We start from the raw sequence: 25,759 nt of genomic DNA, 5'->3' as shown, positions 1-25,759 counted from the left end.
TGCAGGGGACATGGGTTCGATCCCTGCCCCAGGAAGATACCACATGCTGCGGAGCAACTAAGCCCGTGTGCCACAACTATTGAGCCTGTGCTCTAGAGCCCATGAGCCACAACTATTGAGCCCATGTGCTGCAACTACTGAAGCCCACGTGCCTAGAGCCCGTGCTCTACAACAAGAGAAGCCACGGCAATGAGAAGCCTGCGCACCACAATGAAGAGTAGCCCCCGCTCGCCACAACTAGAGAAAGCCCGTGTGCAGCAACGAAGACCCAACACAGCCAATAAAATAAATAAATAAATAAATAAATTTATTAAAAAAAAAAAACAATAGGAGGGGGGATTTCCCTGGTGGCTTAGTGGTTAAGAATCTGCCTGTCAATGCAGGAGATGTGGGTTCGATCCCTGGGCTGGGAAGACCCCACATGCTATGGAGCAATTAAGCCTGCTAGCCACAACTACTGAAGCCCAAGCACCCTCTAGAGCCTGTGCTCCGCAGCAAGAGAAGCCACTCCACTGAGAAGCCCACTCACAGCAACGAAAACCCAATGAAGGAAGGAAGGAAGGGAGGGAGGGAGGAAGGAAGGAAAGAGAGACAGAGAGAGAAAGGAAAGAAGGAAGGAAGGAAGGAAGGAAGGAAGGAAGGAAGGAAGGAAGAGAAAGAGAAAGAAAGAAAGAAAAAGAAAGAGAGAAAGAAAGAAAGAAAGAAAGAAAGAAAGAAAGAAAGAAAGAAAAAGAAAAAGAAAGAAAGAAAGAAAGAAAGAAAAAGAAAAAGAAAGAAAGAAAGAAAGAAAGAAAGAAAGAAAGAAAGAAAGAAAGAAAGAAAGAAAGGAAGGAAGGAAGGAAGGAAGGAAGGAAGAGAAAGGAAGGAAGAAAAAGAGGGGAAGAAAGAAAGAGAGAGAAGGGAGAAAGAATAGCAGGGAATTCCCTGGTGGTCCTGTGGCTATGACTCTGCTCTTGCTGCCAAGGGCCCGGGTTTGATCCCTGGCCAGGGAACTAAACTCCCACAAGCCAGGGGATGTGGCCCAAAAAAAAAAGGAAAGCATAGCAAATTAATTGTCTTACTATTCAATTAATTTTTTACTATTAGAATTATTTTATTAATTGTAATTAGATGCAGTTTCAATATTTTGTGATAAGAATACAATGTGGATGGTGTAGTTTTTTTCTTTAACTGTTAAACTTCGATTTACAGGAAATTGCAAAGTTTGTCCACACAGGTCCTGGAGACCCTTCACCATGTCAACTCCATTGATTGCATATTATGTAATGACAGTATAAGTTAAAAGCCAGGAAATTGATATTGGTGGAAAGTGTGTGTATAGTTCTATGGTGGGGAGCCTATTCTTCAGCTAAGGTCAACTGCTTACTCATTCATTCATTCATTCATTCATTCATACTTTCAACAAATATCTATGACCCACTACATCAGCCGGGCACTGATTAGGCATTTTGGGGGGGATGCTAAGATGAATCTGAGGGGATTTCCTGAGGAGCTTGCAATCTAGGAGGAGAGATAAAGACAAGAAAAGTAAATCTCTTAATCTAATGCAGAGCTGGAAATGCTATTCAACAACAGTGAAAGCTCTGGGAATCCTGAAGGAGATATTCATTGAAATAAATTCTGAGCCTGAATTATACTTTATTCAACCTTGGTTACAAATTTCAAACACTCTGCAAGGAAATTCTTTCCAATTTCAAGCCACTTCAACCTCAATGCTTTCACATTTTGAACAGGTATTGGGTCACAAAACTGTTTTTGAGACAATTTCCTTGCCAGACCTAAGGCTCTCCAAGCAACCTACTTTGCAGACTGAAGAAACTGGACATATATTGTTTTCTTCTCAGTCTAAAACCAACTAAGACAGAATGCTATTTTAACATCATATTCATAACAATCAGGGAAAAAAACAGTTTTATTATGAAAAATAGTGCATAAATAAAAACATCGAATCTGATGTCAAAATTTCCATCTCATGTGCAATTTGTAACTTCTCCCATTTCCCCAGCTTAGACCTGATTCAGGCTCCCAAATCCAGAGGTTTCAGAAGGAGAAGGGAGACATAATCTGCTCCTCCTCTCTCTTTTCTCTACTTCCTCCCCAAATGGCTGCTTTTGGCACCTTCAGGGTCAACTGAATGGAGCCATGAGAGATGAAAGTGCAAAAAGCTATTTTAATTTAGGTGGTACTGCTTGCAGATCTATCTTGGCTGTCCAATAGAGCTGTCTCTCTCCGTCATAGAAGACACCCAAACGAAAGCTGCCTTTTTCTCTTCTGGTGTGTTTTGATGGTTTTTGGTTTGTTTTGGGTTTTTTAACTTTTGGCTTCATGGCATGGCACGTGGGATCTTAGTTCCCCAACCGGGGATTGAACCCGTGCCCCATTCAGTAGAAGCATGGTGTCTTAACCACTGGAGCACTAGGGGAGATTCTTAATGGTTAATTTTATGCATCAATTTAGCTGGACCATTGTGCCTAGGTATTTTGCTAAACATTATTCTAGAGGTTTTTGTGAAGGTGTTTTTAGATGAGAGCAGCATAGAAATCTGTGGATTTCGAGCAAAGTAGATTCCCCTCTGCAGTGTGGGTGGGCCCCATCTAAACAGTTGAAGGTCTCTCTCTCTCTTTTTTTAAATTTATTTATTTATTTTATTTATTTATTGGCTGCATTGGGTCTTCGTTGCTGCACATGGGCTTTCTCTAGTTGCTGCGAGTAGGGGCTACTCTTCATTGTGGTGCACGGGCTCCTCACTGTAGTGGCTTCTCTTGTTGTGCAGCATGGGCCCTAGGTGCGTGGGCTTCAACAGTTGCAGCACATAGGCTCAATAGTTGTGGCTCATGGGCTCTAGAGCACAGGCTCAATAGTTGTGGCGCACGGGCTTAGTTGCTCCATGGTATGTGGAATCTTCCCAGAGCAGGGCTCGAACCTGTGTCCCCTGCATTGGCAGGCAGATTCTTAACCACTGTGCCACCTAGGAAGTCCCAGTTGAAGGTCTTAATAGAACAAAACATGACTTCTCCTGAGCAAGAAGGGATTCTGCCAGCTGACTGCTTTTGGACTCTTCCCTGAGTCTCCAGACTGCTGAACTACCTCAGATTTTGGATTTGCCCAATGTCCACAATCACTGTGTGTCAACTCCTTAAAATAAATCTCTCTCTCTATATGGACAACCCTGACTAATACAGATGCTTTCGTCAGTTTTTTGGAGGCCTCCACGGAGAATCTCCAGCATGTACCTTTTGGACTTCTCAAAGACAGCCCCCAAGTCCCACCTCCCCGACCCTACTTCTAACCTCTCTCTGGTGAGGTCCCTTTTCCCAACAAACAGACAAGGTTTGTCAAGGTTCTGTCAAGACAAGGTTCTGTTAAAACAACCCTGCACCCCTCCAAGGTGTGTAACCGGCCCAGAGGAGGTAAGAACCTTTGTCCTACCAAGGGACACGCAGCCCTTTCTCCTCACTCTACCATCAGCGACACCTCCAGTCCCTTGACATCACATCCTCAGCCACCACTTGGGCACCGACTATGCCACCCAGACTCTTGGGGACACACTGACAAGTTCCCCCCAAGAAATGAGTTAAGCCGTGTCCCATGGTGGCTCAGTGGTGGTGGAGACGTGGTGGGAACATTAGGAGCTTTAGGACCCAGAGGCCATAACTCAACCGGAGAGAAATGTAGCTGGGCCCAGTTGGTATCTATATGTGCCTGCTTACTCTGCAACTCCTCTGGCGTGTCTCCTGCCTACCTCTGTTACTATGTAGTCCTTGTAACTCTAAACAGGGCCCAGAGGCCATGAAAAAAGAAGAGTATCCAATCAAATCACATGCTACCTTCCTTGTCACTTTATTTGGGAGACAAAGAACGCCTCATGTATAGCAGCCAAAGGAAACGGATAAAAGAAACTGCCCTGCTGTGTTTGGGGCTCAGCCTTTGGATACGAATCTGCTGAGCCTGTACTGGCACAAAAAAAGTAGGTGTCTTGCTTCACTCTGTAAAATCTGGCAACAGAGAGGCTCACTTGACGTAAGCTTGGTGAATGCCCCCGTTGTCTTCCAGGACTTCCCGAGTTCACCAGACATAAGACAGAGCATGGCAAAGGCGTCCCAGATCGTCTGGTGATCCCCACGTCAAAAAAAAAAAAAAAAAGAAAGAAAGAAATGAACTACTGCGAAGCCGGTTTCTCAGCATATAACAAAGGACCCAGTGTAGCTTGACGGCTGGAGGCAGGCCGACCTTCCCCAACCATGAGCCAGCACCAGGTGAGCCATGAAAACCTGAGGAAAACAGCACCTCCAACACAGGCTGGTTGAGTTGCAAATTAAATGCGGAAACGTTTGCGAGGCTCCAAGCACACAGCTGACACGTAAACAGCCACTGCGCTAAAGCCCACACAAGAATACAAGAACACATGCGTGCCGAAGCACGACCCAGCACAGAGCCCCTCTGGAGGAAGCACGAAGGACTCCACCTGCTGCTCCCGCTCCCTAAGCCCGAGAGGATCGTATACTGACGCAGCCTCGCACTCCAGCCACCCGCGCTCTCGGCCGACCTCTATGCGGAAGCCCGCTGCACCGCAGCGAATGAGGTTCGGGGACTAGCATGGGGGCGGGACTTCCTCCTCAGCGCGCACGCGTGCGTGAGCGCAAGCCCCGCCCCCGGAACTGCGGCGGACGCTGCCGCGGAGGGCTTGGCGCGTCGGTTTTTGAGGTGGTTGGTCGGCGTCTGAAGGAGCCAAGGCGGCGTCTCCACGAGGTGAGTCGCGGGGCCGGAGCGGGCCCGGAGCGGGGCCTGCTGCCGAGAGGAGCTGGGGGAGGGCTTCCAGCGTGGGCCTCTGTCAGGCCATTGGGTTCTCGGGACCAGAGGGGGCGGCCGCCGGCCTCGTGAAGCTGCCTGGCCGACGCTGCGCCGGGGGCCCCCGGAGAAGGGGGCGTCAGGGCTCGGCTGCCTCGGCCTTTCCGCTGCCTGAGCCGCTTCGTGCCCGAGGCGAGGCGCTAGCGCCGGGCGCAGGAGGAGGGCCCCCCGCTTGCTCTGCGGGTGGCACTCCGCGTCCTCGCCCCGGTTGATCCGGTTTGTGTGTGACCGCCGCGTGGCCGATGCGGAGGGTCCCCCTCGTTGCGCGCCGGCGTGCTTTGCCCGCGGGGCGCCATGCTCAGCGGCTGGGACGTGCGTCACCTTTTTTTGTCCTCGCGTGACGGTCCAAGGAGACACAGACCCTCCTCGTCCCCATTTTCCAGACGAGGAACTGAGGCTCACGGTGACTCACACGTCCACCCCAGACCCAGAGCTGGCCAGTGGCGGCTCCAGATTGGTACCAAGGTTTCCCTTTGTCCTTTCCTCTGGACCTATTGTGTTCTTCGGCCTTTCTGAGAAGGGAGAACGTGGATCGAGTGCCAGTCAAACGACTGGTGCGTAAATCACTTGCTGTTAAGTCGCTTAACATGTAATGAAAAAGCTGGTTGGGTTTTAAGCCATTTGGCAAAGGCCAGAGTGGTGGCACAGGCATTTGCCTTCTTGGGGCAAGGCTTGGGAGGGAAGAAAGCTCTGTGCACTTTTTTTTTTCTTAATTTTTAAAATATATCTTTATTTTTCTTCAGACCTTTATTGGAGTATAATTGCTTTACAATGTTTTGCCAGTTTCCGCTGTACAGCAAAGTGTATCAGCTGTATTTATACATGTATCAGCTGTATTTATACATATATCCCCATATCCCCTCCCTCTTGAGGCTCCCTCCCACCCTGTCGCACCCCTCTAGGTCATCACCATTCATCCAGTTGATCTCCCTGTTACGCAGCAGCTTCCCACTAGCCATCTGTTTTGCTTTTGGTAGTGTAAATATGTCAATGCTACTCTCTCGCTTCGACCCAGCTTCCCCCGCCCCCCCCATTCTTATTCTACCTTCAGAATGGCTTGGGTGTGGCAGGCTTCACCCTCCATGCTTTACATAATTTTATTTATTGCATAGAACATTTTGTGACTTAGCTAGTAAACCCCTCCCCCCTTTTTTAAAATATGAGAACACTGAGGTTCAGAGAAGATTAAGCAGGATCTGCCAAGGGCACACAAGCAGTTAAGTATTGGATCTGGAATCCAAACCAGATCTAGCTCATGTGTCTTTGCTACACCTCCTGTGTCCCCTCTGTTGCAGGCCAAGCTGCCTGCTCTGTGGGTACATTTCTTTCCTTCTTAGGTCTTCTCTAGCTGGCTGTATCAGCGTTACAGACATCTTTGTGTTCTCACTTCTTTGCAGGGCCTGATACTCTATAGGCTGCTTAGAAAATATTTGTTGTCTCTGAACCTTGTGCTTCTCAGTTGCCAATCTAATGGAACATTTCTCTCCTTTTCAGCAACCATGAAGTTGAAAGAGAAAAAGTCAATGTCAAAGCCACCAAACTATGGCAAATTTCAGAGGAAGGGAATCAAAGTTGTGGGAAAATGGAAGGAAGTGAAGATTGACCCAAATATGTTTGCAGATGGACAGATGGATGACTTGGTGTGCTTCGAGGAACTGACAGATTATCAATTGGTCTCCTCTGTCAAGAGTTCCTCCGGTCTCTTCTCAAAGGAGGAGCCCAAGAAGAGAAAGGCACAAGCTGTTTCAGAAGGAGAGGAAGGAGAGTCTAGCTCCTCAAAGAAAAGGATGAAGTTGAAGAAGAGTAAAGATGTGGACACTGAAGGAACCAGTGCCCAGAAAGTGCTTGAGGTCAAAGATACTGAGTCAGAGCCCCAGGGAGGTGGCACAGTTTGTTCAGATCCAGAGGTAGGGGAGGTGGCATCAGAAAGCCCAGCCCACGCTGTTGCAAAAAAGAAGAAAAAGAAAGGGAAAAAAAAATCAGAGCCTTCCCAGGGTACTACTGCAAAGGTGCCCAAAAAAGCGAAGACTTGGATGCCTGAAATGCATGATCACAAGGCAGATGTATCAGCTTGGAAGGATCTGTTTGTACCCAGGCCGGTTCTCCGAGCACTCAGCTTTCTAGGCTTCTCTGCCCCCACACCAATCCAAGCTCTGACCTTGGCACCTGCCATTCGTGACAGACTGGACATTCTTGGGGCTGCTGAGACAGGTAAGGGCATTCTTATCTGGCCAGGCCAAGATTGTTTCTGGATTGAGCTTGTGGCAGCTAACAGGCTAGATGGCTGGGAAATGGGAATGTTGGGAACATGACCACAAAAGCACTCTTGAATGAAGGTTCTTAGAAGTCAGCTAGCTCTGGGTTAAATAGGCCACTTCCTGATTGGTGCACTAGGCAGATCACCTTATTTCTCTGAGCGCTGTAGACCTTATAAAATGGAGATAGATAACTGCAGTGCTTCTTTTGCTGTGTTATAAATGCCTACTAAATTTATACACTTACACAGTAGTAGACTAGTAACAGAAAACAATAGTAAACTAAAATTTACACAATACATTGTAAGTCATCTGTAAATGGTAGTTTTTTTTGTTTTTTCTCAGTTATTGAGGTTTTTTTGAATGGCTCTGAGGGGTAAAGTAGGGCTAAGATCAGCCCTCTGGAGAGGTAGATCTTCGTTAGTATAAGGAAGAAGCGTCTCATTCTCAAGAGTTGTCCAAAGATAAGAAGCGCTGTGTTGGGAGTTGGTGGGTTTATTGGCATTGGAAGGATTTGAGTGTGTGATAACCATTGGGCAGATTTTGTAGGCAGATTTGGACAAGAAGTGACTGTTGGGACTAGGCGTTGTGTAAAGATCCCTCACTGCCTGAGCCATCTAAGACTGTGAAGCAGTGACAGGTTGACTCACCATGGGGAGACTAAACTACTGATGGAAGGAAGGAGCAGTACAAGCCTGGGACTATGAGCCTGCCTTGACCAGCAATAACCAATAGAAATATATATGCATTGTGAGCCACATATGTAATTTAAAATTTCCTAGGAGCCATATTAAAAAACATTTCTAAAAAGTGAAAATTAATTTTAACAATGTATTTAACCAATTAGATAACATATTTCAGTATGCAGTTAATGTAATATTATTAATGAGGTATTTTACATTCCTATTTTTATATTATTTTCACAATCTGATGTGTATTTTGAACTTATCACCCATCTCAGTGTAGAGTAATCACATTTTAAGTGCTTGATAGGTCTTTGTGGCTAGTGGCTACTATCTTGTATGGCATAGAACTGTAACCGAAAGTGGGGTCTGGCTGCTCAGAAGCCAATAAAGAGGCCAGGCTGGCGGAAAGGGAAGTTTGCTTTATTTTGGATGCCGGCAACCAGAGGGGCAGTGGGGGCGGGGGGGTGCTCCTGTCCAAAGGCTGACCCCTTCTCCCCAACCAGTAGGCGAGAGCTTTTATAAATGGAGGAGGGGGGCTACATGCAGAAACAGCACAGTCAGCTCTGACAGCCATCTTGAAATTGGTCATATGTGGTGGTCTGACCGGCGTCATCCTCATTGTTTTAAGCACAGTTAGTCTTCAGTTCCAGGGTTGGTTTGTTTCCATTTTGAGGCCAGTTCTTGGAATGGCAGCTTATGTCATGACTGCAGTCTGGCCATTATGTAGTTAACTTTTTCCACCTGGTGGGGGTTTTAACATCTATAAGACAGCTCACAGGATAAGGCTCTGAATATTATCTATAGCCCTTGAGAAGGAACTAAAGGTCCTTAACTATGCTTATTGACTAAACTATTATTATTTAGTCTGTTGGACAGCTTTGCTTTGCTTCTTCATTTTCTCACTTCTCTGATTAAACTTATTCTTTGGCTGAAGTTTTTCCACAGACAAAAGGCAGGCAGAGGACACAGGGGAAGGACCATAGAGTCCTGCTCCATTTCAGAACTAGATCATCTAGACACTTTGTGCCTTGGATTTCTGGAAGAGTGGTCAGGAAGCTTGAGGTGAGGTCCGGTGTAAGAGTCATAAAGATGGAAGAGGGAGGACACCCCAGGAAGGGGGAATGGAAGTAATAGTAATAACTTAGAACACTTATTTAACGTTTAAAATACAACACACACTGTGTTAAATGCATTACATTGATGAACTCAGTTCTCACAACCACCCTGAGGTAGGTTCCATTATTATTCCCATCTTACTGAAGAGGAAATTCAGCCTCACTGAGGATAGTGTCCCTAAAACTGCCCTACTGAAAGTTGTAGTGCTTGGATTCTAGACTAGGTCTATGTGCTGTCAAAGCATTCTGCTACACTACATTGGTATGTGCAGAGAGGCCTGGAAGTCAGTTTCTGGAAGACAGAGGCAAGGTGTGAGCCACTGTGGCTCGATACTGACATTTGGATTTATACCACATCTCCTAGCAGGCTATTTCTGTGGAATGCTGTGAATCCACAGGTCCAAGTCTCAGACTTTTGGGGCTGTGGACAGACTGCTGCCAATACAGATAATGAGTATATCCATCACCCCCAAAAGATGTTTGGGCCCCTTAATAATCCCTCCTTCCTTGCCCCGCTCCCCTCCCTTGTTCATATCCAGGTAAGCTCTGATAGTCTTTCTATCACTATAGATTAGTTTGCATTTTCCAGAACGCAGTATTTTAAAATGGAACCATACAATATGTAGTTTGGGGACAGAGAGTGTCTGCTCTTTAACTCAGCATACTTTGAGATTCAGCCATGTTATTGCATATACCAGTGGTTCATTTCTTTTTATTGAGGAGTGGTATTCCACTGTATGGATATATAGTGCGGTTTGTTTAGCTGTTGATGTATAGTTCTGTTCTTTTCTAGTTTTTGGCATTTGCAAGTAAAACTGTCATAAATATTGGCATATCAGTCTTTGTATGGATATATGCTTTGATTTCTGTTGGGTGAATATCTAGGTGTGGAATAGCTGGGTCTTATGGTAAATGCAACTTTTTAGGAGTTTTCCAAAGTGATTGTATCATTTTACATAATCAGCAGGTTATGAGAGTTCAGATTGGTCCGTGTCCTTGCCAATACTTGGTATGGTCAGTTTTTAATTTGATTTGGACTTGAAAAATTTTAGTGTTATTTCCTTGTGGCTTTAATTGGTATTTCCCTAGTGACTAGTCGAGCAGCATCTTTTCAAGTGCCTAATTGTCATCCATATTATCTTCTTTGGTGGTGTCTGTTTAGTTCTTTTGCCCATGTTTTAATTGAGTTGTAGTTTTCCTATTATTGAGTTCATAATGTGTTCTACGAGGGTGAGTCAAAAATTATCCAGACTCTGGCTGTGAAATTTATCTGAAGTTTTAGAAAAGACAAGTGCATCATTTTTTGACATAATCTCCTTGCTTTTCAATACACTTTGTCCATCCGTCAACAAGCTTTCATATTCCCTCATTAAAAAATTTAGGCTAAGCCATGAATGCACTGCTGTCTTCACCTCTTTATCAGAAGTGAATCTTCATCCTTGTAGGACTGCTTTCAGGGGACAAAACAGGTGAAAGTCCAATGGAGCAAGATCAGGACAACAGGGAGGATGCTTTAACACCTCAAAACAAAGTTTTTGCAGAGTGTTGACAGTGTGGGCAGAAGTGTGCAGACGTACATTGTCATGCAAGATCACAACGCCCTTGGATAGCAGTCCTCTGTGTTTAATCTGAAGTTTAGGCTTCAGCTCTTCTGTAAGCATCTCACTGTAATGAGCACTGTTGATTGTTGATGCTTTGAGCCATGGCTGATTGGCAAATGATTTGCCACATAATCCACTGTCACTCATCAATTCGATGGAATCATTTCACGTGTACGCTCAATTTGTCATCAGCTGTGGATGTGCATGGGCATCCGGCTCCTTGATGGCTAACACTTGTGCCACCTTCCTTGAACTTCTCTATCCATTTACATACACTTCTTCGCAACAAAACACTTTCTCCATACTGTGCACAAAGTCTTCGATAAATAGCGGCACCAGGTACACCCTCAGACCACAAAAAACGAATCACTGCTTGCTGCTCTTCTTCTGTGCATATCACAAGTGGGGCATCCATTTTTGTTTGCACTGCAGTTACAAATGAACTGATGTAACATGTTCACACCTGCACAGCAGTGTGACTGGGGAGACAGTAGCCTTGAACGGAAAGCGCTGATAAGACAATGCAGCCAACAGAAGTTTTAATATAACCAGAGTGGGGATAATTTTTGACTCACCCTCATACATTCACCTCCTTTATCAGATATGTGATGTGTTTTTTTTTTCTCCCAGTCTGTGGCTTGTTTTTTCATCCTCTTTACAGTGTCTTTTGAAGATCAGAAGTTATTTTAACGAAGTTTAAATGATCACTTTTTCTTTTACAGATGTGCTTACCTACAGATGTGCTTACCTAAGAATCCTTTGCCTAACACAAGATCACAGAGATTTTCTCCTCTGTTTTCCTCTAGAAGTGTTATTAGTTTTAGGTTCTATGTTTCAGTCTGATGCTTCCTGTGTTAACGTTTATGGTGAGAAATATAGATCAAAGGTTTTGTTTTGTTTTGCATATGGCTATCTAATTATTCCATCACCTTTTGTTGAAAAACTACTCTTTCTCCACTGAATTTCCTTTGTATTTTTTTTTGAAAATCAGTGACCATCTAGGTTATGGGTCTATTTCTGGGGTCTTTTCTTTTCCATTGATCTGTTTGTCTGTCTTGACTGTTTTCCCAATACCTCACTATGTTGGATACAGTAGCTTTAGAATAAGTCTTAAAATCAGGTAATATAAGTCTTCCAACTTTGTTCTTTTAAAAAGTTATTTTGGCTATTCTAGGCCCTTTGCATTTCAATGTGAATTTTAAAGTCAGTTTTTCAGTTTCTACAAAAATGCCGGCTGGTATTTGGATTGGGATTGCATTGGTTATAGAGCCAACTGAAGACATGACATCTGGACAATAGAGAATCTTCCAGTCCATGAATGTGGTATATTGCTCCACTTTTTTTAGGTCTTCAGTTTTTCGTAGCAGCGTTTTGTAGTTTTCAGTGTATGGCACATCTATTAGATTTATCCTTAAGTATTTCATATTTTTGATGCTCTTGTAAATGGTAGTTTAAGATTTCCTATTTCTGATTGTTGCTAATAAATAGAAATATACGTATTTCTACATTGATCTTGTATCCTGCAACTTGGTACCATCAACTGATTTCCTGAAAATTACATAGGATTTTCTACAAAGATGATTATATCATACAGTCTGGATACCTTTTGTTTATTTTTGTCTTATTGCACTGGCTAAAACTCCAGCACAATTTGAATTGAAATGGTATAGTGGGCATCATTGCTTTGTTCCTGATCTTTGGGGAAAAATAACCAGTGTTTCATCATTAAGTATCATGTTAGCAGTAGGTTTTTCCTATTTGTTCTCCATCAGGTTGACAAGATTCTCTTCTGTTTCTAGTTTGCGGGAAGATTTATGTCAGAAATGGTTGCTGTATTTTTTTTAAACGCCTTTTCTGCATCTATTGGGATATATGTGTTTTTCATTTTCAGTTTGTTGATAATGTTGATAAACTGAACTTAGTCTGTTTATTATTCATTTATACATTGTTGATTTGATTTGCTAAAATTTTGTTGATGAGTTTTGAATTTCTGTTAATGGGATATTGGTTTGTAGTTTTCTTTTCTGGTAATGTCTTTGACTGGTTTTGGAATCAGAGTAATGCAGGCCTCAGAGTGACTTGAAGTATTCTCTTCAGTTTTCTGAAAGAATGTGTATAGAATTGGCATTTTTCTTCCTTAAATATTTGGTAGAATTCATCTTTGCTTGTGCTTTTCTTTGTAGGGTAGTTTTTAATTGTGAACTTAATTGCTTTAATATATTAGAAGTATTTTTATTTTTTTGAGTGATAGTTTTCTACTTGCAGTTCAGTTAGTTTTTCTTTTGTGTAATTTCACACCCTGTTATTAGATGCATAAATGTTTAGGGCTGTCATATTCTTTAAGTGAATTTACTTTTTTTCTATGTGAAATGGCCCTCTTTTACCCTAAAGTAGTCTGTGTTCTAAAATTTCCTTTATCTGGTGTTAATATAGCTTTTCCAGCTTTGTTTGGATTAATGTTAGCATGGTGTGTCTTTTTCCATACTTATACTTTTCTCCTATTTATATCTTTATGTTCAAAGTAGGTTTCTTATTGGCAGCATGTAACTGGGTCTTGCCATTTAATCCAACAACCTATGTCTTTTAGTTGTGTTGAGGTCATTTACATTTATTGTGATTATGGATGATGCTTGGCCTTTAATCTGTTATTTTGCTATTTGTTTTCTATTTCTCCCAGCTATTCTTTATTCCTTTGTTCTTCTTCTACCTTCTTTTGGATTGAATATTTGTGATATCATTTTATTTATTGTCTTATTAGCTGTAACTCTGTTTTATGTCCTTTTAGAGGTTGCTTTTGGGTTCACAGATGATATCTTTAGTATATCATAGTCTACCTTCAAGTGATAAAGTACTACTTAATATGTAGTACAAGAACTTTATAAGAGTGTATTTCTATTTCTTCTTTGCTTTGTGCTTTTTGATTTATACTTTGTATGTTAGAAATCCCTAAACACATTTTTATTATTTTTGCTTTAAATAGTCAATTATTTTTTAAAGTTTTAATAAGAGAAAGACATATTTTATATTTATCCATGTTACCATTTCTGGTGCTCTTCGTACCTTCATACTGATCCAGATTTTCAGCCAGTATCATCTTTTCTTCTACATGAAAGACTTCCTTTAATGTTTTTTGTATACCAGGTCTGCTGATGATAAATTCTTTCAACTTTTGTATGCCTTTGAAAGTCTTTATTTTGCATTCGTTTTGAAAGAGTTTTTTGCTAAGAGTAGAGTTTTAGACTCTCAGATTTTTTTCTAGGTCTTCAGATAAAGGTGTCATTGCACTGTTTTGTGTAGCATTTGTTGTTTCTGATGAAAAGTGCTGTTTTTCTTATCTGAAGTTTCATGAGTTTGTTTTTGTGCTCTTTTTTTGTTATATAGGTCTTGCTTATAGCACTGTGTTCCTGAGAGCTGCTCATTTTCCTCTGTAAATTATCTGAGTTCTTTGAGGCCTATGATAAAAGTTTCTTCATAAAGAGATGGCTTATTTGCTTCTTGGGGCATTATAATTTTGGAACCACTTTAAACTCTCAACTTGAAGTGTTTGTTTGTTTGTTTGCTTTTGTCCACACAGATGGAATATTTGGGCTCCATATACAAAGGCTAGTTTGAAAATGTTGAAACATAAACAAAAATTTTTTTTTTAATTTATTTATTGGCTGTGTTGGGTGTTCATTGCTGTGCATGGGCTTTCTCTAGTTGCAGCGAGTGGGGGCTACTCTTCATTGCAGTGCACGGGCTTCTCATTGCGGTGGCTTCTCTTATCGTGGAGCAGGGGCTCTAGGTGCATGAGCTTTAGTAGTTGTGGCACACAGGCTCGATAGTTGTGGCTCATGGACTCTAGAGCTCAGGCTCAGTAGTTGTGGCACACGGGCTTAGCTGCTCCACTGCATGTGGAATCTTCCTGGACCAGGGATCAAACCCATGTCCCCTGCTTTGGCAGGCGGATTCTTAACCACTGTGCCACCAGGGAAGTCCCTAGACAAAAGTTTTAAAGTTTTCTCAAAAACTGGCAAAATTTTCTTTTACTCTCTCCTTCTCCACCAAAGAAAGGTTTCGGGAAAGTATTATACAGATTTCCATTCCTTACCCTTCAACTTGGTATTCCTTCACAACAGCAACAAAACACACACACACAACTTGCCCATCTTTTTAGGATTTAATTGTTTGGACATTTGTCTGTAGTTTATCGGTGACCTCAGCCCTCAATGCCCGTCCGTCAGACTTTCCCTCAGACTCCTAATTACAAGTGCCCTCTAGTTGGAAGTGCTGTAGGGGTACCTGTGTAGGGTGGAAGGAGCTTTGGATTGGTCAGGGTGGCACTTGTCTATTTCAGGGTCCCTTATTCCGTGTAAAGAATAGAACTTAAGGCAAAAAAGTATGGACATCTGTTGATTTACATTGTTTTTGTTTGTTTGTTTTTTGTTCTGCTTCTAAGGAAGTGGGAAAACTCTTGCCTTTGCCATTCCAATGATTCATGCAGTGCTGCAGTGGCAGGTGAAGAAGAAGCCTACCCCAGCTCTGAGTAACACAGGAGCACCACCTGGGGAGACCAGTGATGAGGCTGGAGCTGAGACAGGATCACCAGGCAGGGCTGGAACTGAGTCTGGAGCTTTGCCTGATGATATTGGAGTTGAGGGTGAAGCACTCACCAGTGAGGCTGGAGCAAAGCCTAGGGCACCACCCAGCCAGGCAGGAGCCAAGGCTGGAGCTACTGGCTCAGACCAGGTGCTGCCTTCCTGTGGTGATGATGATGATGCCGGTGAAGGACCTTCTTCCCTGATCAGGAGGGAGAAGCCCATCCCCAAACAGGATGAAAACAAGGAGGAAAAGCTTGATGAAGAGCAGACTGGAAAGTTAAAACAAGAATTGGGCGGTAAAATGGCACATCCGAAGCGTCCTCTGCTTGGACTGGTCCTGACTCCCACTCGAGAGCTAGCCGTTCAAGTCAAACAACACGTTGATGCCGTGGCCAAGTTTACAAGTGAGGTTTAACTCCATTTAATAAATGTTTCTTGAAAGGATCCCAGTAGCTGGGGTGGCAGAGATGAACGAGCTGTGGCTCTTGCCCTCTAGAGGGAACCTTTCTCATCTGTCAGAAAATTAAGCCCGATAGAAAATTGAGTGGCACATTCTTTATTCTCCCAAGCATAACACATAGTTAATGCTATGTGGGAAATTAGTTAACTTATTGGATATAGTGGATACTTGGGGCAGGGTTTGGCAAACCACTGTTTGTAGTTTTGTTTTTTGTAAATAAAGTGCTGCCGCACCCATTTACTTACATGTGTCTGGCCACTTTTGCACCAGCAGCGCAGAGTGGAGTAGAGGTAGTCGTTGTGAGAGAGACCGTTCAGCCCACAGGGCCAAAAATGTTTACTGTTGAAAAAGTTTGCTGACTGCTGCCATAGGGCATTAGAACTTAATTTTCTCAGGATTCTTTGGGAAAGGCTGCACAGTGGGGGTTTCACTTTTCTATTAAAGGGAACAGTCACTTACCAAGCTCTTACTGTGTATTACAAGGCACCTTACTAAGCACTGTGCCTGCGTGATATTTTGTGTTCCTTCCACACTGGTTACCTTGAGAAGTCCTCCACTAGAGAGGAGAACACTAGGCATTAGAGGAGATTCAGATTAATTTTAATTGAGGGGAATGGGCAGGAATTCCTAGGGGAGGTATGTCACAGCTGCAAGCTACATCTTTCCCAGCATTGTGGTGCACCACTGCTCAGTTTTTCCAGAGCTTTGGATGTCACCATGGGTTCAAATCCAGCCCTGCTGTTGTAGTTGGAGGGGAAAGAGTAGAAAAAACGGAGGTTGGGGCAATAGTCAGGGCCTAGAACATAGAAGACCTGGTAATCCCTCTAGCAATGGCATCAACAGGCCAGGCCAGCTCTTAGCTGTCCCCTGGAGAGGGGAGCTGTGCTGGTGACTGGCAGCCTTTACTAATCTGGGGGCACCTGTGTCAGCGGTGGAAGAAATAAGCAATCAGACTGAATAACAGTGTCCTTTATGTTTCGTGTACCATAGGCATTAAAACTGCTATTTTGGTTGGTGGAATGTCCACGCAGAAGCAGCAGAGGATGCTGAACCGCCAGCCTGAGATTGTGATCGCCACTCCAGGCCGGCTGTGGGAGCTAGTTAAAGAAAAGCACCCCCATTTGAGCAACCTTCGGCAGCTCAGGTGAGAGACAGTACCTCCCCTTTTCCCCCACCCCCTGTTCTGAAGTGGACCTGAGGTGACATGGTATAGTGTGCAGTGTCTTCTTCCTGTTACAGAGTCCCATCGTGTGGTACTAGCCAGACTTTGGCCTTTAGAAAACCAGGCATGTGTGAGGGAGATTAGTTGAGGGCCCTGGTGGTGGTGATGTTTGTGTTGGGGGGTGGGGGTAGTAGAATATGCTGTGGATGACTCCTTACCTACTACTAACCAGGTGATATGGGTCTGTCTGGATCTATAGGTGCTTGGTGGTCGATGAGGCTGACCGGATGGTTGAGAAAGGGCACTATGCCGAGCTCTCACAGCTGCTAGAGATGCTCAATGATTCCCAGTACAACCCAAAGAGACAGACACTTGTTTTTTCTGCCACACTGACCCTGGTACATCAAGCTCCTGCTCGAATCCTTCACAAGAAGCATGCTAAGAAAATCGACAAAACTGCCAAACTTGACCTCCTCATGCAGAAGATTGGCATGAGGGGCAAGCCCAAGGTTATTGACCTTACAAGAAAGGAGGCCACGGTAGAGACACTGACAGAGACCAAGATCCATTGTGAGACTGATGAGAAAGACTTCTATCTGTACTACTTCCTGATGCAGTATCCAGGCCGCACCTTAGTGTTTGCCAACAGTATCTCCTGCATTAAACGCCTTTCTGGGCTCCTCAAAGTCCTGGATATCATGCCACTGACCCTACATGCCTGCATGCACCAGAAGCAGAGGCTCAGAAACCTGGAGCAGTTTGCCCATCTGGAGGAGTAAGTCAGGCCTGTGCACAGACTGGCCATTGGGTCAGGGTTGCCAGGATGGTGGGAAGCTACCTTCTCTCATGGCAGCCTTATTGGTGGAAGGTCGCCTTTTTTTTTTTTTGTGCAGCGTGTGGTGGGCTCACTCTCACCTAGTGCGTTTGGTTGCTGGTAACGCCCAGCAGAAGCTTCTTTAATAATGAGTAATGGTGACAATAATACCTGTTATTATTGAACACTTAACAATGGATTAAGTATTGTGCTTGCGTTTTAGATACATTACTACATTCATTCACTTCTAACATCCTGGAGAAGAGGAAGAATAGAGTCATGGTTAAGAGCACAGACAGGAAGCAGACTGCCTGAGATCAGATCCTGGCTGTGTCACTTCTAGCTGGTCAAAGTACTTCTTTGTGTTTCAGTTTTCTCATAATTAGTATAATAATAGAAGCGATCTCAGAGCTGTTAGGAGGAGTAAGTGAATTTACGCATATGAAGTGTTTGGAAGGATGCTTGGCACATGGTATGTACTTGCTAAATGTTAGCTTTCATACTTACCACTTGTCATTATTCTTATTTTATAGATAAAATAAGTAAGGTTTAGAAAAGCACATAAGCTTGCCCAAGGTTTCTCAGCTTGGAAGTGGTAGAGCTGGGCCTCAGCCAAGTCTAGCAGACTCTGGAGCTCATGCTATCTTGTCCATTTGCTTTTGGGCCAGACTGATGGTCAGGCAGGCAGTAGGGTGAAGATGGTCAAAATGAGGGCTTGGAAAGTCAAACTCTAAATTGGCTTGTGCCCACATTGTTTTGTGAGGTTACAGATTAGTTTGGAGAACAAGTGGTTTACCTCCCTTTGAATGTTAGTGGGTAGAGTTAGTGGTTTATTGCATCAGGAGTTGGCAAACTATAGCCCATGGTCCATATGTGGCTCGTTGCCTGTTTTTATAAGTAAAGTTTTATTGACTCTCTTCAAACTACACATACATTAAGAAACATCATGCGATACTTATCATAGAGTACTTGCTGTGAAACCCAGCACTGTTCTAGGGGCTGGTAATAGAATAGTGAGTAACGCAAAGTCCCTGCTCTCATAGAGTTTACATCCCAGGGGAGAGAGGTAATTGAAAAGTAAGTATATAGTGTGTCAAGTGGTGCTAAGTGCTAAGAAGTAAGGTTGTATAGAGAATTGTGTAGACTGTGGGTATATGGTTTGGGAGGCTTTTCTCATAAGGTGAGATTTGAGCAGAGAGTGGAAGAAAGTAAGGAAATGTGAGTATCTGAGGAAGATCTTTTATGGCCTAAGGTGCACTAAGTGCAAAGGCTTGGAGGCAAGAGCAGGTTTGGCACGTTTGAGGAAGAGCAAGGACGTCTGTGTGACTGGAGGGAATTAGCTGGGAGGGTGATAGGAGATAAGGTCACAGACCTAGAACATGGCCCCATTTAATTCACTTGAGGTAGTCTTCATTATTGCGGAGTGTGGCTTGTTGATTGTGCCCCGTGAAACCTGGGTTTGGATCCTGGCTTCACAACTGAAGAGCCATATATGTACCTTGGGAAGTTAATCTCTCTGAGCCTCAGTTTCTTCATCTGTCAACGGGAGATACATAATAGTATTGTCTCATAGAGTGTTTTTAAGGATCATAGTGTTTAGAGTAATCAATTGGTAAGAATTTGCTTAATGATAGCCATTAGTTATTATTAATGAGCTTTCTCTCTCCACCACAGTTGTGTTCTCCTGGCAACAGATGTGGCAGCTCGGGGCCTGGATATTCCTAAAGTCCAGCATGTCATCCATTACCAGGTAGGGACATCAGGGAATTTGTAGGCATCTCCCACCATTGAGTGGGGAATTTTTAAAGCAAAGTTTGAGGGAGGGAGGAAGGAGAGGGAGGAGGAGTTGTTGGTCCCAAGGCCTCACGCAACAGAGAATACCACTGGCATCTAGTGACAAACTGGCTGCTGCCACTTTTGCAACACTGTGGTGAGATTTATTCTCCAAAACCTCTTGACATTGTCTGATGTCAGATAGCCCCTTTCTTTTTGACTTGGGCAGGCAACTTAATATTGGCAGGTTAGAGTCTTAGTTTCTTCCATGAAATGGGCATCATAAGTTTAGCGTGATTACCCTGCTGTAGAGAAATAAATAGAGTGTGGTAGTTAAGTCCTGCCTGGGCTTAACTCCCAGCCGTGTAACCTTGAGCGAGTTAGTCTCTTTGTGCCTCAGTTTTTTCATTTGTTAAATGGCAGTTATTATAGTATTGACTTCTTTTTTTTTAATATTTATTTATTTATTTATGCCTGCATAGGGTCTTAGTTGCGCAGGCTTCTCTCTGGTTGTGGCACGGGCTTCTCTCTAGTTGTGGTGCACGGGCTTCTTTCTAGTTGTGGTATGTGGGCTCCAGAGCGTGTGGGTTCAGTAGTTGTGGCAGGCAGGGCTCTCTAGTTGTGGTACACGGGCTCTCTAATTGTGGCGCGTGGGCTTAGTTGCCCTGCAGCATGTGGAGTCTTAGTTCCCCGACCAGGGATCAAACCCACGTCCCCTGAATTGGAAGGCGGATTGTTAACCACTGGACCACCAGGGAAGTCTCTAGTATCAACTTCTTAAGTTCTTATTAAGGTGAAATAAGTTATTATGTGTGAGGAGTTTAGAAAGCCAGGTGACACTTCCTAAATGTTAGCTGCTGTTGATACTGACATTAATATTAGCGCACGTACTTAGTAAAGATTAGCATAGAGTGGTGGTTAGGAGTATGGGCTCCAGAACCACACTTCAAGCGTTTGAATACTTGTTGGCATTTGACTACTTGTTGGTGGTTTCTTAGAGGGTTAGCTTTCAGCTTGTTACTTAGTATCTCTGGTTTCAGTGTCATTGTCTGTAAATTGGGAGTAATGATGCCACCTACCCCATAGGGTTATCACAGACTTAAATGAGTTAATGCTGATGGATCACCTAGCATAGTGTAAATAATAAATGGTAGCTATTCTGGCATGATTGTTTCTCGCCTAAAATCCTTCATGTTTTTAACAATCTTCGAGGATGCTAATTCATTTTAGCAAATCTTTATTCTCCCTCTTTTTGGGAAAGAGTCTCGGTCAGTCTGTGGGCAATAGCCAGGTGGACAAAATACAGTTCCAGCCCCTGAGAAGTATCAGATCCACTAGAGGAGGTGAGATGACCACAGCTATACTTCAAGGCAGAAGATATTAGAAGTTTGCAAAATAAAATCGGAGAGAGAGGTAACTTCTGGTTTAGGAGGTTGGAAAGTACTTTCTAAAAGATGCTTGGCACTTAGGATGGAGAGGATTTGGGCATGTAGAGGTAGGGAAGGAAGGAGGAAAAAACATGTGGAAGTGGGCAGTTGACAGAGAAGAAGGGGTGCATGTTAGAAGAGGAAAGTGAGGAATGGCATCATTGCCGGCACCATTATGAACCACTGATAATGGTGCTTAGAGCACTGCATTGAAAAAGATAACGAGCGTTATCTGGGCTCAGTGGCAAAGGCTGTCCTTGATGAGTGGTGTGTGCCGTGGGTGTGGGGAGGGAGGCATTGTCAGCTCCCATGCCACGTTATCTGTGGATAATATGTCTAGTTTTTATTGGAGTGGAGACGGCATAGCCCAGGGGTTAGCACAGTCTTTGGAGCTGGACTGCTTCATTTTGAATCCTGGCTCCGCCATTTAGTTGGGTAACTTAGGGGAAATTGCTTAACCTCTGTGTATTTCAGTTTCCTGGTCCATAATATAGATAATCCTGAAAGCATCTGTTCCATGGTATTGTTGTGAGGAATAAATGGGGTAATACATGCAGAGTGTTAAGAATTGCCTGGCACATTGTAATTATTTAATAAATGTTGGTTATGATTGCCATCGTCAGTCATCCATGCAGAGTTAGTGAAGAACCATTAGAGATTCTTTAGGTAGAGGGGTTATTTTATTATGGTCAGAGCTTTGACTCAGGAAGATGACACTGGCAGCTTTGGGTTGAGTCACGGCGGTGGGAGGACTGGAGACCAAATAAGAAGTGACTGCCATTGTCCAGTTGAGTGGTCATGAGGACCTGAACCAAGGCAAGGGGCATGGGAGGGCAGAGCCTGCACAATGAACAGGCTGAACCTGTGGACAGTTTGGATGTGGGACACTGGGAGAAGGGCTGGATCTGTCCACAGTGCTGGAGAGGTTTCTAGCTGCCTGGCTGGGAGGGAGGAGGGTCCAGTCTTGGGTTGTTGGCCTTGAGGGGAAGAGCAGTGTTTGGTGACAGCCACGTGTTGACCTCCCAGTTCCTCCTTTGGCAGGTCCCTCGCACCTCGGAAATTTATGTTCACAGAAGTGGTCGAACTGCTCGTGCCACCAATGAAGGCCTCAGCCTGATGCTGGTTGGGCCTGAGGACGTGATCAACTTTAAGAAGATTTACAAAACCCTTAAGAAAGATGAGGACATCCCACTGTTCCCTGTGCAGACAAAGTACATGGATGCGGTCAAGGTAAAAAGAAAAATTAGAAGCCCAGTGCTAATGAGGGAAGGGATTGTGCTGCTCCCTCACTTTGCTGTGAGAGTCTTGCAGTAACTCCCTTGGAAACTGATTAGTTCTGCCAATAGCTAAGTAGGGAGATTTGTGAGGAAAGAAATGGGGGACACCGTGCCTGGCAGAAGGGAGGATGGGGTGAGCCACCAAAGTGTGAGGAGTTTTCTTCATGAACCCTTCCTTCACTGTGCCCCTGAAACCTCCACCATCACGCCCCCCCCACCCCAAATGGACAAGGCAGTGAGCATGGCTCTCTGGACATCCGTTGGTTGTAGGGAAGTAAGGTCAGTGTGTCTCGCTGAAGCAGAAACTAAAGGTTTGTCACATCCCTGAAGCAGATGCCTGTAATTCCTACCTTCAGGGTTTTATTTTTAACTCAAACATTCACTGAGTGGGTGCTGCTTATTATGGGCTGCGGCGTGTCAGGCACCAAAATAGGGTGGGTTCTCTTCCATAGAAATCCACTGGCTCATGAGGCAGGTTGAGACCAGGCTGAGTTCAGGTACAAATGGAGCACTGTGGACTGGTGGGTATATGGTAACATTGGTAGATTTAGTTTCCTCCAAGCCTCCTGCAGGTAGAGATGTGAAGAGGTGAAGAAGGGATGGAATTCCAGGAATTGGGGGAGCAAAAAGCAAGGAATGGTTCAAGTTCTGCTGGCTCCTCTCGCTCGAAAGGCACGTTAGCTGTGTGGGGAAATACGGTGGGCGATGCGAAGGGAAGGAGGAGACTGCAGAGAGGATTAGGAGCCACCTCGGCTTCCCATGGCTCTTTTCCCCCACATCACAGGATCTTTCCCATTTTTTGTGTATCCTGTCACTGCGGTCTGAACCCAGTACCCAACGAGAAGGAGAATCAAAGTGTTTAGCAAAGGACAACGTGGAAGAGGGGGAGGGCAGTTCTATGACAGTTCTGTGTTGTCCCTGTGAGTGAGAGCTGGGCCCTAACTCAGGGCTGTTGGGGTGTTTCCAGGTCTCAGCTCAGCTATGGAAGCCAGCTGTGCTGTCTGGGGAAAACAGTTCCCTTTGGACACGTGTAGATTGGGAGTCTGACCGAGGTGGGCTGCCAAGAAGGGGGCTGTTCAAGTTGGTCTGGAAAGCGGGCTCTTGTGATTCTTGTGTACCCGCTCAGGAGTAGTGACTGCCTTCTGTGCTTCAATCAGGAACCAAAGCAAAAAAAAAAAAAAAAAAAATCGGGAACCAAAGCAAATGCATTTTTATGGGAGCTGAGGTGCATCTCACTGAGCACTGATCTCACGAGCTTTTTTAAAAACACAACTTAAATGAGACTTTTCTTCCCAGAGCCCTGAACCCTCTGTCAGATGATTACTTTCTGTTCCTTTCTCCTAGGAGCGAATCCGTTTAGCTCGACAGATTGAAAAAGCTGAGTATCGGAACTTCCAGGCTTGTCTGCACAACTCTTGGATTGAGCAGGCAGCAGCTGCCCTTGAGATTGAGCTGGAAGAAGAAATGTATAAGGGTAAGGGGCCAGATCGACTTAAGGGATCATTCAGCTTTTGTCTTTCATTTTTCCTTTCAGTTGCTGTCTGTTGGAACCTCCGCACCACCATGGGCCTATTAAAATCAGCAAGATGCCTTTTCCTTCTTTGTGACAGGCCCTAATCTCAGATGAGCGTAAAGCCCTCAGCCTTTGTGCTCTTCTGTTGTCATTCATCTGGAGCCTATGGTTCCATCCCTCGTGTAGAGAGGCAGTGGAGTACAGTGACATCAGGGCAGGCTCTGTGGCCAGGCTGCATGTGTTTGACTCCTGCGTGTTCCCTTAACTAGCTATGTGACCAGGTCAAGTTACTTCACTCTCGGTTGTACCTAGGCTGTCCTCGTTTATAAAACGCAGGTCATACACCATAATTCAAAAAGACACATGCACCCCAATGTTCACTGCAGCACTACTTACAATAGCCAGGACATGGAAGCAACCTAAATGTCCATCAATAGATGAATGGATAAAGAAGATGTGGTACATACATACAATGGAATATTACTCAGCTGTAAAAAGCAATGAAACTGGGACATTTTTAGAGACATGGATGGACCTAGAGACTGTCATACAGAGTGAAGTGAGTCAGAAAGAGAAAAACAAACATCGTATATTTACACACATATGTGGACTATAGAAAAATGGTACAAATCAACCGGTTTGCAAGGCAGAAATAGAGACACAGATGTAGAGAACAAACATATGGACACCGAGTGGGGAAAGTGGGGAGGGTTGGGGGGGGAATGAATTGGGAGATTGGGATACCAAATTGTACACTCTAAATATATGCAGTTTATTGTAAAAATTTAAAAATTAAATAAATAATACGCAGGTCATAAAGTTCCTACCTCATGGGATTGTGAAGATGGCTTGAGTTAATGAGTGTAAAGTGCTTATAACCATGCCTGGCAAATACAAAGTATTGGACACATTTCAAGTTATTGTCACCTGTCTTCCAAGCTAACAAAGCACTTCTGTCATCATCTCATTTGATCTTCTCCAGTCTCATGATATAAACAGAGCAGGAATTGTTATTACATTTTGGAACTAGAGGCTCACAGAAGTGATTTGTTCAGGGAAGCAGCTCTAGCACCAAGCATTGACTGAGCCCCTGCTCTGAACCTAGGCCAGAGACTAAGGATTCAGGGCTGTGATGCTGAGGTCCTGGCTTCCCTTCCTGAGGACTGGCTGGCTTTGAGCCCTTTGGCCGTGTCCGCTTCTGCAGGTGCGGTCACAGTGCTGGTGGGGAGATGCCGGGGAGCTGGACTGCCTAGGTGGCTTTCACTGTCTCCTGAGGGGTTTGTAGCTGTCCAGGCACCAAATTCTAGGCAACAAATGGGTGGGTCATAGCAAGAAAACTGCTCTTCAGGTGAGGAGACTGGGGTACTAATCTCAATTTGGCAGCTAGTTCTGTGACCTTCAGCAGGTGACCTGGGTTTCCTCAACTATAAGATAAAGATAATTCCTGTCTTAGAGGGTTTTTTTGAGGAATAGGCAGAGTGGCCCTGCGTGGTTCTCCTAAACTGTGTTGGCACTTAGCCAACACTAGTTTCTGCAGAGAACTTTTGAGCCCTGCCTCCCCAAGAGTCCCAAGCATTTTTCATCACAAGGGTTATCCATCAAGGGAAACAAAATGCCCCTACAAGTCACAGTAAATATGGTCTATTTTGAATTGTGTTTCAAGGAGGGAAAGTTGACCAGCAAGAAGAGCGTCGGAGACAAAAGCAGGTGAAGGTCCTGAAGAAGGAGCTGCGCCATTTACTCTCCCAGCCGTTGTTTAAAGATGACCTGAAAACCAGGTACCCCACACAGTCTGGCCAGCCGCCTGTGCTCGTGTCTGCCCCAGGAAACAGTGAGTCCGCGCTCAGCTGCCTCTCCAAACAGAAGAAGAAGAAAAAGAAGCAGCGAAAAGAGCAGCAGCAGGAACAGGCGCAGCCAAGCACAAGTGCAAACGGACTGCCCCCAGGTCAGAGTCTGTGGTGACCACACCGAGTGTCTGTGTCTTCTGGTTGTGTGGAAAACCGTCCCACCTTTGATTTCACTTCACGGTCAGCCCCAGTTACAAAACTCTCCCTCTCTTCCACACCACCCTCCATAGCAGGAGAGACCTCATGCAGATTTGTGTTGTTTCCGAGTAAGAACTGTATGTAGCAGCTTATATATTTCTGCATTCCAGTGTTTACAGGCTTCTTGTATGTTTAACTTGATTTCCTCAATTCAAAACAATGGTCAGAACCAGCGCATTGTCTTGAGTTTTTAGCCAGCATAT

The 25,759-nt window shown here is 44.4% G+C and overlaps 1 protein-coding gene across 1 annotated transcript; it reads left to right on the top strand.

Annotated features, from left to right (window-relative positions):
* Window positions 1-4,652: 4,652 nt before the first annotated feature.
* DDX24 (DEAD-box helicase 24) lies at window positions 4,653-25,729 on the top strand. The gene is made up of 9 exons (XM_057731218.1): window positions 4,653-4,749; window positions 6,343-7,059; window positions 14,944-15,489; window positions 16,536-16,689; window positions 16,967-17,482; window positions 19,196-19,271; window positions 21,763-21,951; window positions 23,343-23,472; window positions 25,175-25,729. Exons 2-9 carry the CDS (start codon window positions 6,348-6,350, stop codon window positions 25,471-25,473), a joined length of 2,622 nt encoding a protein of 873 aa, XP_057587201.1. The 5' UTR covers window positions 4,653-4,749; window positions 6,343-6,347; the 3' UTR covers window positions 25,474-25,729.
* The last annotated feature ends 30 nt before the right edge of the window (window positions 25,730-25,759 follow it).

This window comes from Hippopotamus amphibius, chromosome 4 (genome assembly GCF_030028045.1).
Source record: "Hippopotamus amphibius kiboko isolate mHipAmp2 chromosome 4, mHipAmp2.hap2, whole genome shotgun sequence".
In the NCBI taxonomy this organism is placed as follows: domain Eukaryota; kingdom Metazoa; phylum Chordata; class Mammalia; order Artiodactyla; family Hippopotamidae; genus Hippopotamus; species Hippopotamus amphibius.
Note: the sequence above shows the minus strand (reverse complement) of the source record. Positions and strands in the feature narration are given on the sequence as shown.